The 15,319-nt window shown below is 42.5% G+C and overlaps 1 protein-coding gene across 1 annotated transcript in view; it reads left to right on the forward strand.

Moving 5' to 3' along the window:
• NTN3 (netrin 3) overlaps positions 1-15,319 on the forward strand; it is a gene marked incomplete at its 5' end in the record, with an annotated part of 83,335 nt that overhangs the window by 30,672 nt on the left and 37,344 nt on the right. The window contains 2 exon segments of the mRNA XM_083372800.1: positions 11,865-12,014; positions 14,494-14,547. Coding sequence (XP_083228926.1) covers positions 11,865-12,014; positions 14,494-14,547 — 204 coding nt within the window.

The raw sequence follows: 15,319 nt of genomic DNA on the forward strand, positions 1-15,319 counted from the left end.
ACAGAGTTACAGAGAGAACAAAGCCACTGGAATCCATAAATAAAGCTGCTTGGTGCTGTTGCTAATATTCTGACAGGACATAAAGATTCATTGTTCCTGGAAGCAGAATGGTAAGAGACAGAGGAACATTCCGGAAGATTCCTCAAGACAGCCTCTGTGAACGAGTCGTTCAGATTTGCCCCTTTTTAGAAGATTCTCATGGCTTTGCCTTGTTTTGCTTTGGCTTCTTTCTTGTAATGTGCCCAGTGACGGTTTTTGAAAAGCTGGATCAGGAGTGTTGGAGAGCCTGATTCAAATCCCAATTCTGAAGCTCATCAGATGTCTTGGACCACTTTCCCCACCTTCTCTATCTAAAGCTATTAACTTTGAAGCTGGCTTGAGAATAAGACCAGGGTTGTCAAATTATTTTCACTACAAAAAACGAATGAGATGAAATAGATAGATGAGAGACAAAGAGACATAGCGATAGATAGATAGATAGATAGATAGATAGATAGATAGATAGATAGATAGATAGATAGATAGATAGATAGATAGATAAAGGTAAAGGTAAAGGTTCCCCCGCACATGCGTGCTAGTCATTTCCGATTCTAGGGGCCGGTGCTCATCTCCATTTCAAAGCTGAAGAGCCAGCGCTTGTCCGAGGACGTCTCCGTGGTCATGTGGCCGGCATGACTAGACGCCAAAGGCGCACGGAATGCTGTTACCTTCCCACCGGAGTGGTCCCTATTTTCCTACTTGCATTTTTACGTGCTTTCGAACTGCTAGGTTGGCAGAAGGTGGGACGAGTCACAGGCGCTCACTCTGTTACGCGGCACTCGGGATTCGACCCACCAAACTGCCGACCTTCTGATTGACAAGCTCAACGTCTTAACCCACTGAGCCACCGCATCCCATAGATAGATAGATAGATAGATAGATAGATAGATAGATAGATAGATAGATAGATAGACAGACAGACAGACAGACAGACAGACAGACAGACAGACAGATAGATAAACAGACAGACAGACAGACAGACAGATAGATAGATAGACGAGAGTGAGAGACAAGACATTCAGATAGGCAGACAGATAGACAGACACGTGTACACACACATATACACATATAGAGGCAGAGAGAGAGAGAAAAATAGATGTAAATAGAGATAAATGAAAGATGATATAGAGAGAAAGATGGATGATAGAGATGATGGTGCTAGATAAGAGAGATTTTATATAGAGAGACAGGCCTAAATAGATACACGAAAGATTAGATAGAAAGACAGAGGAGATTTATACACAGACAGAGGGAGACACACACACACACACACATATATATATGAAGAGAGAGAGAATATAGGTTTTGCAGATGCTTTTCTCACGTAAGACACATTTTTGCGCATTTCTAAATCAGCTTGCTCTTTGTGCAGGCGTTTACCTTTTACTACCTGGAGAAAAGAGTTGGAACCAGCAAGCTGTTGTGAAAAGTCCAGAGTTTGCAGGATGCCATTTTTAGTTGCAGCATAGCTTTGAAAATGCAAGTTTGCATTGAGATGTAAACTAAAGCAAGCCTTCCCCCCCCCCCGCTCCCATCTCAAGTATCAGCACAAAGGCACCAAGGCTCAATTGTTACTTTTGCACTTGATGCCAAAAATAGACTTTCAGACTTAATCTAATGCATTTTCTGTGCCAAAGTCAGAAGTGTTATCTACTCGAGACACTTCGAGCAATCTTGTTGCGAGCTTTTTATATTCCCTTCCTGAAGCAGAGGCCACATTGTGTGGGAGACGTGTGTGATATCCCAAGGATGTCTAGAAAGAGAAAACTGTATTAAAGCTAACCTAATCGTTATGATTTCTCCCCCCAGCTAGTCACTAAAGCATAAAGTAGTAAAAAAAAAAAGCTGAGCTTTAAAATGTTCAGCCTTGGTTTAATCGAATGGCTGTAGCCGAAAAGCCAGCGCAAGAACATCTTGAGATTAATTTCCGTAATTGAAGAAAAGCCATAAAATGCTCAAAGGATCCAGAGAGAGCTGTCAAAGCCACTGCTGATGCTGAGCTTTGAGGAGCAAAAATGTCCTCAGCTCACGGTTCACGGCACCTCCTTTGGCAAGGAAAACAGGATGATTTAAGTGCAGTGCTGGCAACCTGCAGCCTCCGGAGCAGTTGCTTTCGGTGAAAAAAAATAGCAAAGCACAACAACAGAAGAAAGCGGTGTGTGTGTGTGTGTGTGTGTGTGCAGAGGACCTCAGCGGCTTCTCTGCTTTATATTCCCTGTCCTGTGATTCACGTTCCTGGACAACTCTGTTCACAACAGGTGAGGACAAAGAACACCACCGTGTAGAAGATGAGTAGGTTGAGCTGGCTGAGCTGGAAGGCGGGGTTAAATTTAATTTAATTTAATTTAATTTATTAATATTTCTATACCGCCCTTCTCCCGAAGGACTCAGGGCGGTGTACAGGGCAAGAATAAAACACAAAGCTACAAAAATTAAAAAGTAATTAAATACATGCCCAACAATAAATACATTAATAAAACCCCAATAAAATGATAGTAAAAACCCCACCAATCCCCCCTCAGGCCAGGCCGGCTTGTTCGAACAGGTATGTTTTCAGATCGCGGTGAAAGGAGCGAAGATCGGGCGCCGTCCGGAGCTCAACCGGTAACTGGTTCCATAGCTCCGGGGCGCCCACAGAGAAAGACCTCCCCCTGGGGGCCACCAATCTACATTCTCTGACCGGTGGCACCCTGAGGATGTGTTATCAGTCTGGAATCCTCGCGTTGCCACAAGAGACCCAAGTCCAGCCCCCTGTGAATTCCGTTCACCTTTATCCATTTTGACTTTGACCGCTAGTTGACCAGATTGTAGTGTATTTTTGTTGTTGTTCAGTAGCTTGACCCCCCTCTTCTGTGTGGCAACCCCTGAGATATTGGAAGACTGCTATCCTGTCGCTCCTAGTCCTTTTTAAAAAAAAAAAAAAACACAAACTAGACATAGCCAATTCCAGCGTGTGATTACATTCTGGGCACTCGGCAATCGGCCTGCATTTACACTTATTTGCAATGTCCCACAGTCACACGAGCGCAATTTACAATGGATTTTTTTTTTCTTTGCCAGAAATCATCATTTATTTCCAGTAAACACCTAATGTCGACAATGAGTTTGCCTAGCAACTGTGGCATTCACTTAACAACGATAGTGTTTGCTTTATAACTGCTGCACTCGCTTAATTAATTAAAAAACAAGGGCCCAGATTAGATCGGCATTTGGTTTGACCAAAGACAAGATCTGCCTTATCTCTCCAGATCCTTTGAAGAACAGAGTGGCATTTTAGTAACGCTGTTGGTCCTGTACATGTTTTGCCCTACTACCCATGTCCTGGACCAAGATCCCGGAAGACTCTCTCTTTGTTGACATGCCTTTGTAACAGGGATGTGGGTTTGGCATAAGTTTCTCTGACGGGGGGAAAAAAAAATTCAGGGATTTTTCCCACTACAGAATTTTTCCATGGTCATTTTCCATTTCTAAAAATGTATCAGTTCATAAAGCTAATTGCTAACATAGCCCCTGGATGCCCATTCAATATCAGTCCATTGGAACGGCTTGTTTTGAATTATTACTGTTTCCAGATTGTTATTGCTAGGAAATGGCTGTCCACGCGTGTTAGTATCCATGCGTATATACTCAGCATTCTTCATTTCCCCCTTTGGAATTTAAGCAATGAAAGCCAAGTGGAGATGTCTTACCTACAAGCATTTTAACACGAAATAATTCTAAGAGAAGCTTTTAATTCTGTTAGAAGGGATTACCTCATTAATGGCAATTCATTGAGCTTTCCTTTCTGGTTTTAAGCAATGAAAGCCAAGTGGAGATGTTTTACCTACAGCCACTTTAATATGAAATAATTCTAAGAGAAGCTTTTAATTCTGTTAGAAGGGATTACCTCATTAATTGCAATTTATTGAGCTTTCCTTTCCGGCGAGAATTCAGTCTGTTTTAGATGCTTACAAACTTATATACTCCATTAAACATGGTCTATTCTCCCCCTGGTTTTAAGTTATGTTTCATCACGCAATGGGGTGAGCTCCAGTTCCTGCTCCTGCAAATGCGAGTAGATAAATAGGTACCACTTTGGTAGCAAGGCAACAGCATTCTGTGCACCTCGGCATGTAGTCATACTGGCCACACGGAAATGTCTTCAGACAACACTGGCTCCTTTGGCCAAAAATCAGAGATGAGCACCGTGCTCTAGAGTCAGACGTGACTGGACTGGGAAATCTTTTTACCTTTTCTTTATTTTTTGCTAGAAGTAATAAATATCTGAAATCAGGTTCCACTCAGTTCAGACGTTTCCAGTACAAAAAAATTTCCTGAAAAGTCCTGCCACTTTCGGAGGTATCTGTAGCATACAGTCAAAAAGTCAAGATGGTGGCAATCCAAACAACAGACGTGAGAAGCAGGGAGAAATTTGGTGTGTGTGTGTGTGTGTGTGTGTGTGTGCATAATTCTGTATTTTTGTCATATTTATGTAGTGTATATCAGAGGTGGTGACCCTTTGAGAGCTGTATGCAAAGAAATTTCATTTTAATGTATGCCAATTAGTGTACATTTAAAGTGACAAAGTTATTCTATTCCATTCCATTCCATTCCATCCCATCCCATCCCATCCCATCCCATCCCATCCCATCCTATCTTATCCTATCCTATCCTATCCTATCCTATCCTATCCTGTCCTGTCCTATCCTGTCCTGTCCTGTTCTGTTCTGTTCTGTTCTGTTCTGTTCTGTTCCGTTCCGTTCCGTTCCGTCCCGTCCCGTCCCGTCCCGTTCCGTTCCATTCCATTCCATTCCATTCCATTCTATTCTATTCTATTCCATTCCATTCGATTCCATTCCATACCATTCGATTCCATTCTATTCTATTCTATTCTATTCTATTCTATTCTATTCTATTCTATTCTATTCTATTCTATTCTATTCTATTCTATTCTTCTATTCTATTCCATTCCATTCCATTCCATTCCATTCCATTCCATTCCATTCCATTCCATTGTTCTGTTCTGTTCCGTTCCGTTCCGTTCCATTCCATTCCATTCCATTCTAATTAGGACTGAGTAGGAAGGATTGGCTCAATGTCTCTGGCTGGCTGGGGAATCCTGGGAACTGAATGTCTATGGAGACTCTCAGTCATCCAAGTCAAGGTTGTCTCAAAGATGTTTTTTTCAAAAGGCAACTGGGCTTTGTTTTTTTTTCTTGAAGATGTTTCACTTCTCACCCAAGAAACTTCTTCAGTTCAGAACTGATGAAGCTTCTTGGGATAACCTGGGAGCTGGCATGCCCGTCGCCGGGTTTGAAAAACCTTGCTGTACCAACACTCATTTCATGAACTAACTCCATAAAATAAAAGTTAGTTCAACCCATTTTCCCCAACCTTGAGATTTCATCTACAACAGATTGGCTAGAGCAGACATGTCAAACACAAGGCCCGGGGGCCGGATACGGCCCGCGAAGTGGTTTCATGCGGCCCGGGAAGCCATCCTGGAAAGAGTGAGGGAACGGCCCCCACTGCCTTGGCCCTGGCCCAGAGACCCTCAGATCTGGGGAAAAAATTCCAAATTCACTTCTGCCAGAGACCCTCAGATCTGTCCCACTCCTGCCAAGGCCCCCATAGGCACCCTTGATGCCAACGATGCCACGCCCACCCAGTAGGCCATATGCACTCTAGCCATGCCCACCTAGTAGGCCACACCCACCCAGGCCATACCCACCTGGCCCCCTGAGGGCAACCGCAAAGCTGATGCGGCCCTCAATGAAATTGAGTTTGACACCCCTGGGCTAGAGAAAACATGGACTTTTGAAGAAATGTTTTTAAAACAGTTGAATGAGAAGAGTTTAAAAATGTTTTTTTTCAAATTGACTGCCCTTTAGTCATTTTAATATAAGTAATAAATAAAGGTGTATTAAGTCGAATCTTTCATAAATTCAGCCAAGATCTGTACATATTCCCCATATTTCTATGATTTCCTGTACTGGTTTATAATAGAATGTTTAGATAAGTGTTTTTGCATAGTATTTTTTTTTTTAAAAAAAGAGAGTAAACCGCTGAAGGCTTTTCAGCAGTTGAAATTATTGGATAAAGCAGATAAGGCCAGCATTAAAACAGAATAGGAATCAGTAATAAAATTAGCAAGCTGCCAGTAATAAATCAGTCAAGAATAACAATTCACCCAAAACATTTGAAAACAAACTGATTGGATCCAGATTTAGGCATATCCGGAGTCAGGATAAAAGGAATTGTGTTCCTGTGGAGTTTTGATCAGAGCTTCCCAAAGTTCATAGATTTATCTCTAAATAAGAGTTTGGATTGACAAGAAAATGTCAAGTAGAGAACAGGCCCATGAGAATGGGCGGGCTTCAGAGTTGAATGACGTTCATGGGAACCAATGGATCTGCCACCTCTTTTTATTAAAAGTCCCCTTATCTTTTTCCACTCAAATCATGCACAGTTGAACATCTCCATACTGAACGGTTGGATTTTTAGAATTTGGCCAATGCAAATGAGTGAGAATTTGATATGATTCATTTTGGAGAACATATCGAAATCCACACAGAGTAAAAACAGTTGAAGTTTAAAAAAGTAAAAATAAAAGCCTGAATGTGAGAAAAATGCAAAGTGACAGAATCATATTGTAGACGAAAACAATGAAAATCTACGGGCTTTTAATTTTGACAACTTAGGTAAAGGTAAAGGTTCCCCCCGTACATGCGTGCTAGTCGTTTCCGACTCTAGGGGCTGGTGCTCATCTCCGTTTCAAAGCCGAAGAGCCAGCGCTTGTCCGAGGACCTCTCCGTGGTCATGTGGCCGGCGTGACTAGATGCCAAAGGCGCATGGAACGCTGTTACCTTCCCACTGGAGCGGTCCCTATTTTTCTACTTGCATTTTTCATGTGCTTTCGAACTGCTAGGTTGGCAGAAGCTGGGACGAGTAACAGGCGCTCACTCTGTTACGCGGCTCTCGGGATTCGACCTGCCAAACTGCCGACCTTCAGAACGACATGCTCAGTGTCCTAACCCTCTGAGCCACCGCGTCCCTTTTGACAACTTACATCCCATTAATTTTGAGGGAGATACCCTCATGTGTTTGTTCGTTCTACTTATGTGCCACCTCGTCTATTGAAGATTCCTTGCAGTTACATCACACTCAACAATGGAAATATCAGCAGTGGGGATACAACCCAAGAGAAGATCATTTCAAATCATTCTAAGTGATGATATGCTTTATTTTTCTAGGAAGTAAGAAATGATGGCTACCATCAAGTCAGGTGTGTTCTAGTTGGCCTAACTTCAGGAGGCCACCTCTTTCTGAAGTTAGGAAGAAGGAAGGAGATACAGTCCTCAAAGCCTAATAATACAACTTGTAATTCTCATTGGCTTGCATAGGTGTCAAGTAGGTTGCATGCCTAGGTTGTGTGCAATCCTGTGTATTGCTGGTTCGGAAATTCTGTGCAGAGAACCTTAAGAGAACTGTTTGGCTTCTCAAATTTAGCTAGGCTGCCTCCTATACTTCATAATGTCATGACAGTTCAGTCAACTTTGTAGGTATCCTGTAGGAATGTGGAACGTGTACACCATTTTTGTTGCTGAACTATAATTCTCCATTGGCCAGTGATGACTAGGGTGCTGGAAATTCAGCAACATTTGGGAGATCCCCAGATCCCACCTGCTCATATACTGTGGCATGATTTCAGGGATCTCTCAAGATTTGGTTGCTTAATTTTGCAAAGCTTCGAGAAGAAATACTTGGCTAAAAAAATAAAGTGGGAAATTAAAGAACCCTAAATTTGAAGATTTGATTCAAATATACACTTAAGCTAAGTTTAACTTGGCCTCAGCATGCTGAGGAACCAAACGAATTGGTTTATATCTTAGTCAATGGTGAAAATCCAGGTTTCATGGTTAAAACACCTTGGCCTAGCATGCTGGACAACCTTCTAAGGTGCCTTCAAGGAAAGAGGACACCAGAAGAGGACAGATGGTCCAACTGGACCACCATTTTCTTCAGAAAGAGAACAACTAAGTTCCCAGAGGGAAAAGCTTCTTGCAAGGCTCCAGCTTCAAAGCATGTTGTGACTAAAGGACAACTCAACCTCAGCTGACGTCTCCGCCACCCGCTGCCATGTGTTATCCCAGCTGAATCCCTCAAATATCCTCATCGGAAACATGTCCATTTCCAATGCTGGCCAAGATCTGATAAGGCCCATTGCATCTGTTCCCCATTAGAAGCTGCAAGCTTGTTTCTCTCTGTGTGTTTTCAGGAAGACCCCTTGTACTGGGCCATGGTGCTCAGGCAAAATCCCATCTGGTGAACATTAAGGGAACGATAACATCTCTCTTTGGGAGGGTAGAAGAGTGTGCATGTGTGTGTGCATTTTTGTTTGGTTTTGGAATTGTGTTTGACTGTTACACTGATGGAAACCATGATATGTATCTCCCCCTCTCCCACCTCCATCTTCCAACAGGCACTGGGCCAAAACGGGTTGGTGGGATGCTCGTGGCTTTTAAGTGTAATTCCTCATTTTCCTTCCATTAAGGACCACCACCAATGGGACCTCAGAGGTTCTGTGCTAGGAAGGGTGGAAGGCCAGAGAAGAAGAGGGCAACTAGCTTGCAAGGTAGAAGGATTCAGTGTGCACCATTGGAAGACTTGAAAGAACAGGTTAGGGACAGCTTATCACGGAGAAGGTCTACTTATGGGGTTGCTAGAAGTCCAAAATGACTTGATAGCACATAATGCAAATCAGAAAGTTGGTACAGGAGAGAGAGAGAGAGAGAGAGAGAGAGATGGATGGTGTCTAACATCTATCAATTGATAGGAGAACAATCTCTTGTGATTCCTCAGCTTTCTGCTAGATGATTCCACTTGTTCATGAGGTTCTCAGAATCCAAAATCTTTGCTTTTACAATGAAGTTCAGCTTCGTTTTTCCTCCAAAATTCACACAAGCCACTTAGATGGTCTTCTCTCATATTTAGAAACTAAATCCTTGGGTATATATTCTATTTGCTCTCATGATGATGATGATCATGGTGATGATATCCATTCAGTTGTATGGTGATTCTATGGGCCAGGTGTCTCTACATCTTCTAATCTTGCACTACTTCTTTGAGTTGTTCTAAGCTCTGGCTGGTGTCAGCTTTGAGGGTGTCTACCCACCGTGTTCTTGGACGGCCTGGTTTCCTTTTACCACTAACTCATCCAAGCATAATTGCTTTCTCCAATGAATTCCCCCACATGACACAGCCAAAGTAAGTGAGATGCAGTTTTCTGATTTTCCCTTAAATAAAATGTTCCTTTAATTCAAAGACTTCTCTGTTTTAAGTCCTGTCTGGAGGTCATGAAGGTTCTTACGAATTAGGCTAGGCAAATGTAAGGGCTCATTTTTATGCACATTATGCTAACCCAAGTATTTTAACCATGACCTTTCGAACAAGCCACATCAGTTGGGGTTCACACTGGAGGTCCAGCAGATACCTTTCCTAACGAGCCAAGCTCAGTTCGTTTTGTTTGTATGTTTTGGTGGCTCACCGTGATGCAGCATCCAGTTAAGCTTGTCCACCGGCTCTGACTGTGTAAGCCAGAAACCATGGTTTACAAGCCACAATTAAGTTAATTCTGTATAACACACTAGGCTAAAACCAACAAGCCAGACTGGGTGGCTTAGGGAGACGTAGGAGCTCAGAACAAGTTCTCCAACTGTACTGAAATGCCTTCCACTTCTCTACAATTTATGATAATTATTTCCAAATTGGCATCTCCGCAGCTAATCCAGTCTATATAAATCTCTTTCAACTTTGGGGGTGGTGTGCTTTATTTCAAGGAGAAGGAATGTGGAGATGGCCAAGGAGACCCGCTCCTCGGCAACCCATGTTTTGTTGGATGACAACGGAGAAATCACACCGTTTTGATACATTTACCGGGCTCCAGTAGAAATGCTAGTTCTAACTGCAGCGCCAACCTGCCAGAGTCCTGATGCTGCTATGTTTTATCTCCACACAATGAAGTATGTAATGCTAATGGCAATGTAACGAGCGATGTTTCACAGCAAAAGGGAATCAAGTCATTTTTGGGGCCAAGACTTGTCCAGAATTGTTAATCAACCCCGGGAGTCTTAAGAGGCAGAAACCGCCCTGGCTGTTTAGTTCTCAGATAATAAAAATGAGCCAAGCATTATAAATAAATGTAGCCCTCCCTCTGAAATTTCCCCCCTGACATAAACCAGGCCTCCTTTGCTCTGCTTATTTTTTTTTAAATTTTTTTTAGCAAAGTTAAAAAATTCTCCACTGGAAGGAAAAACTACCCTTCATCTTTCTTTCTTTTTTTAAATTCTTTCCCTCCTTCCCAGAGCTGCAATTCTTTCATTTTAATGAGCCTTAGCACCCTATGCCATCCATGCTAGTTAGAGCAGGGCAGCTAAGTTAGCGGGAGAAGAGAAGGCAATTTTTAAGGGTTGAGAATTTAGGGCTATCCATCACTGGAATCATGCAAGAGGCCAAACCAGGGTGACGACCTGTTCCTCCAGGTTTTCCTGTCCTCTACCATCTTCTGGAGTCCCTTTAAGCTCACACCTCCTGCTTCAGTGACTCCATCCAGCGACCTCATTCTCTGTCGTCCCCTTCTTCTCTTGCCCTCCACCTTTCCCAGCATTAGGCTCTTCTCCGGTGAGTCTTTCCTTCTCATTAGGTGGCCAGAGTATCTGAGTTTCAACTTCAGGATCTGGCCTTCTAAAGGGCAGTCAGGGTTGATCTCCTCTAGGACTGACTGGTTTGTACGCCTTGCAGTCCAAGGGACTCGCAGGAGTCTTCTCCAGCACCATAGTTCAAAGGCCTCAATTCTTTGGCGCTCAGCCTTTCTTATGGTCCAATTTTCACAGCCATACATTGCAACTGGGAAGACCATTGCCTTGACTATACACACTTTTGTTGGCAGGGTGATGTCTCTGCTTTTTAGTGTGCTGTCTCTGGAATCATTATGTTCCCACAAAACGGATCGAATCCAACCCTTCTTGGATTGACTCTTATCTAGCACCAATTTAGTGCTGACTGTTAATAGACTAGATTCTTGTGCATAGGTAATAGGAATAAATCATCAGTTTAACTGGAACCTATTGGGTGGTCCTGACATCAGTTCCCATAATATCTAAGTTGGAATTTCTAGGTTTTGTGTATTTATTAAATTTATCTAAATTTACTCTCCTCTCTGGAACACTGAACCTCATCAGCTTTACCTGGTCCCAATTTCGCTCCTCTTTCGGGAGGCCTTGAAATCAGGCCTGGTGGCTAGGAGAATAAAAGAGTTCGGGGATGGTAGTTCCAGGAAGTATCTGTGTGGGTTAGTTGGGAATGTCACATCTATCTATATTGCCATATTTTCATATTTCTACATATCTGCATATCTTGAGAGCCAGTTTAGTGTCACGCTTAAGGCATCAGGCTTCTTTTGACAATGTTTTGACCTGGCACTAGAAGCAGTGGTGTGATTCAGCCAGTCCGCACCCGTTCGGCAGAACCAGTAGCTAATTCTTTGTTGCCCAGGCCCAGAATGGACTTCCGGAAGTGGCATCCACACAGAGAGCCCATGGTCATGGTTATATTAAGAGTGCAACTAACTCAGCTCTGTAGCAGGCTAACATCCTCAGCCAGAACTGGGACACTTGAAGGAGCTCTTCGTCACAGCGAACATGTGTTTTGAATCAAGGTTCTGTTTGCACATAACTCTGCCTCTCCTGGTATGCAGTATTATGAAATGCGAGCGTGCATACCCTTGCAAGTTCTCGTTTTTAAGGTTTTCCCATCCTCTTTCTCCCCCTCCCTTCTTGCTTTTCCAGCATGTGATTGCCATCCTGTCGGCGCAGCTGGGAAAACCTGCAACCAAACCACCGGGCAATGTCCTTGCAAAGATGGCGTCACCGGCTTAACGTGCAATCGTTGCGCCAAAGGTTATCAGCAAAGTCGCTCACCTGTAGCTCCCTGCATTAGTGAGTAAGATAAGATAACCGTTATTGTCATTTTTTTTACTGTGAGCTCACCAGCACACATTAAAAATGAAATTCTGTTGCCTGCTCTCAAAAGAATATCTATAGCTATATATCTATATATATATCTATATATCTATATATATATCTACATCTATATCTATATCTATATCTATATATCTATATCTCTCTATCACTATATCTATCTATCTATCTCTATCTATCTGTCTATATACATATACATATACGTATACATACTATATATATGTGTGTGTGTGTTTGTGTGTGTGTAAATTTTAAATTTCTAACAAAGAATTAAGGGAGACTGATATGCATTTCAAACTTATTAGTTTTCATCAGTCAGCCATACCCTTCTGAGATTCGAACCTGGGCTGATTACACATTAGGCAGTTGTTTTCACCTCTAAGCCACAGGATCTCTCTCGCTTTGTTAGCTGAGAAGCAAGGGGAGATATATGACAAATGCTTGTTAACTATTTTTAGATTACCTTGCTAGGCTTAGAGGTGAAAACAACTGCCTAATGTGTAATCAGCCCAGGTTCGAATCTCAGAAGGGTATGGCTGACTGATGAAAACTAATAAGTTTGAAATGCATATCAGTCTCCCTTAATTCTTTGTTAGCAATTTAAAATTTACACAAGATTTGTCCCATGTTTGGGGCCTAGCAAGGTAATCTAAAAATAGTTAACAAGCATTTGTCATATATACATAGAGAGAGAGAGAGAGAGAGAGAGAGAGATACCCATACACATACATAACATGATACTGTATGGAACAAAACTGTGACTGAATCTAGATGTTCTGTTTCGGATGTCACGGAGCCTCCTCCCAGAAGGTAACAAGGCAAATAGTTCTCCAGGCAAACATCAAAAATTTGTAATCCATTAGGCTCCCCAAACAAACAGGGGAGATAAAAAGGAGAAAAAAGAAGAAGAAGAAGAAGAAGAAAGGAAAGCATAAAATTTATCCCAAGGTCCGAGGTTGCCCGTCTGCCAAGGTTATAATCCCAAATGTCTTGTTAGCAGTAATTCCTTACCTCTCACTCTGTCTTTAAATAGCTTGTAAGATCACAGCTCAAGCGGTACTCATAATCCCCCAAAGCCAGATGGCCTCAAAATAGTTTATATTTTTTTCGGTTATACATACATAACACATGTTCATACTATATGGAACAAAACCGTGACTGTATCTGGATGTTCCGCTTCAGATACCATGAAGCCCCCTCCTCCCAGAAGGGAACAAGGAAAGCAGGTCATAAAGAGGATGCATAGAGTCGCAGACAATATTGTGGACCCTGCTCAAGTGTCCCTTACGTGCCACGTTCTTGGACAGAAGGAAGTGAACTGCCAATGATCTTTTCTGCCCTCCTCACCACTCTTCTGCACCGCCTTCCCCTCTGAAGCAGGGATGCTTCCAAATCAGACTGTAGTGCAGGGGCCTTCAAACTCGGCCCTTTTATGACGCGTAGACTTCAACTCCCAGAATTCCTCAGCCAGCATGCCTGGCTGAGGAATTCTGGGAGTTGAAGTCCACGCGTCATAAAAGGGCCGAGTTTGAAGACCCTTGCTGTAGTGCAATATGACAGGATGCTCTCGATTGTCCCTCTGTAGAAAGTGGTCAGGACAGGGGAAGGAAGATGTGCTTTTCTAAACATTCTGCATGCTTTTCGTGCCGCTCTTGGAAGGAAAAAATAATAATAAACTGTTCTGTGATTTATTATTGATTTATTTCTGAAACAAATTCAGATGGCCACCTGACTCAAGACTCCAATGGCTTTCAACATTTAAAAATCTAAATATATATTTAAAAAACCCAACCCTTCTACACCCCCCCTGCCCCCATGGCAACAATAACCCAATCAAATCTCTACTCGGTATAAGGTTTCCTGCCTGAGCAGGGGGTTGGACTAGAAGACCTCCAAGGTCCCTTCCAACTCTTGTTATTCTATTCTAGTTGATTGGCTCACTCTCCGTTTATGGTCTTACTGAGAAAACCATATTTTTAGGCCCTTTCAGAAAAGCGACAAATATTTTATCAGTATCACGCAACATATTTAATTCAGTTATTGAATTAACTCACTTTCCAGGTTTTCAGAGTAAACCCACACATTCACCAATGAAATTAGCCAAATCCCTCTCCGAAGTCTAACCAAGATTGACATTAAGTGACCAAGTTTTAAAAAGAATAAACTAACGGTGATTAGCATATTGTCAAGCTATAGCCAAGAGATCTTTAACTGGTAGGTCTAACTTTGTTATACTGTATGAATCTAGCCATGGGATTGCAAATTAGTCAAGTGGAGTCCATCTGCCAGGCATCTGTTGCTGTTAAATCCATCTCTTTTAAATGTAAAAACCAGCCTTTGGTTTATAAAATGTGGGGTTAACTTGCATGCAGACTTTGGAAGAAAACGCAAGTCAGCTAAGAAAGCTTGTCACTTTTTTTTTTATTTTTTTTTGCAGAAATCCCCGTCGTCAACCCAACATCGGTGGTCACCAGCACGGAAGAACCAGCAGGTAAGTAATCATTGGGTTGGATATTTGAGTACAGGTACTCCTCGATTCACAACCATTCATTTAGTGACCAACAGCCCTGGAAAAAATGACTTATGGCCATTCCTCGCAATTACAACCTTTGCAGCATCCCCATGATCGCATGATCAGAATTCAGACACTTGGCAACCGGTTCATACTTATGACCGTTGTTGTGTCCCAAGGTTGTGCGATCCACTTTTGTGACCGTCTGACAACGCAAAGTCAGTGGGGGAAGCCAGATTCACTTAACAACCAGGTTAAAAATTTATCAACTGCCCTTAACAATGGTGGGATGGAAGGACGTAAAATGGGCAAAACTCGCTTCACAGATGTCTCGCAACCACAGAAATTGTGGGTTCAACTGTGCTCGTAAGTCGAGGACTATCTGTATTCTAAGCCACCATACTTCTAAATTCCACTTCTTACAACTTTCTCCTCAAATCTTGACTCCTCTGTCCCGGAGAAGATGAGGTCACCAAGAGTTGGCAGCCCCTTGATGACACGTAAACCAACAATGGATGGAGGTTGTCTGAAGTTGTCTGAAAGGCTGAATCGTTGCAACTGGATGATTGAGAATCTTTGTCAACAAACTGCAACGCCCTTTGGGGAGGAAACCCCTGAGGTTGGCTGGAGTTGGTACATTCCAACAAGACTCTGCAGCAGTCAAAAAGCTATTACAATCCTTGGTGGTGTAAACAGAGGCATAGAATTAGCACTAGCACCGCCTTATAAAACCTTAGTAAGGCCACATCTG

This window comes from Vipera ursinii (genome assembly GCF_947247035.1).
Source record: "Vipera ursinii genome assembly, chromosome: 13".
In the NCBI taxonomy this organism is placed as follows: Eukaryota; Metazoa; Chordata; class Lepidosauria; order Squamata; family Viperidae; genus Vipera; species Vipera ursinii.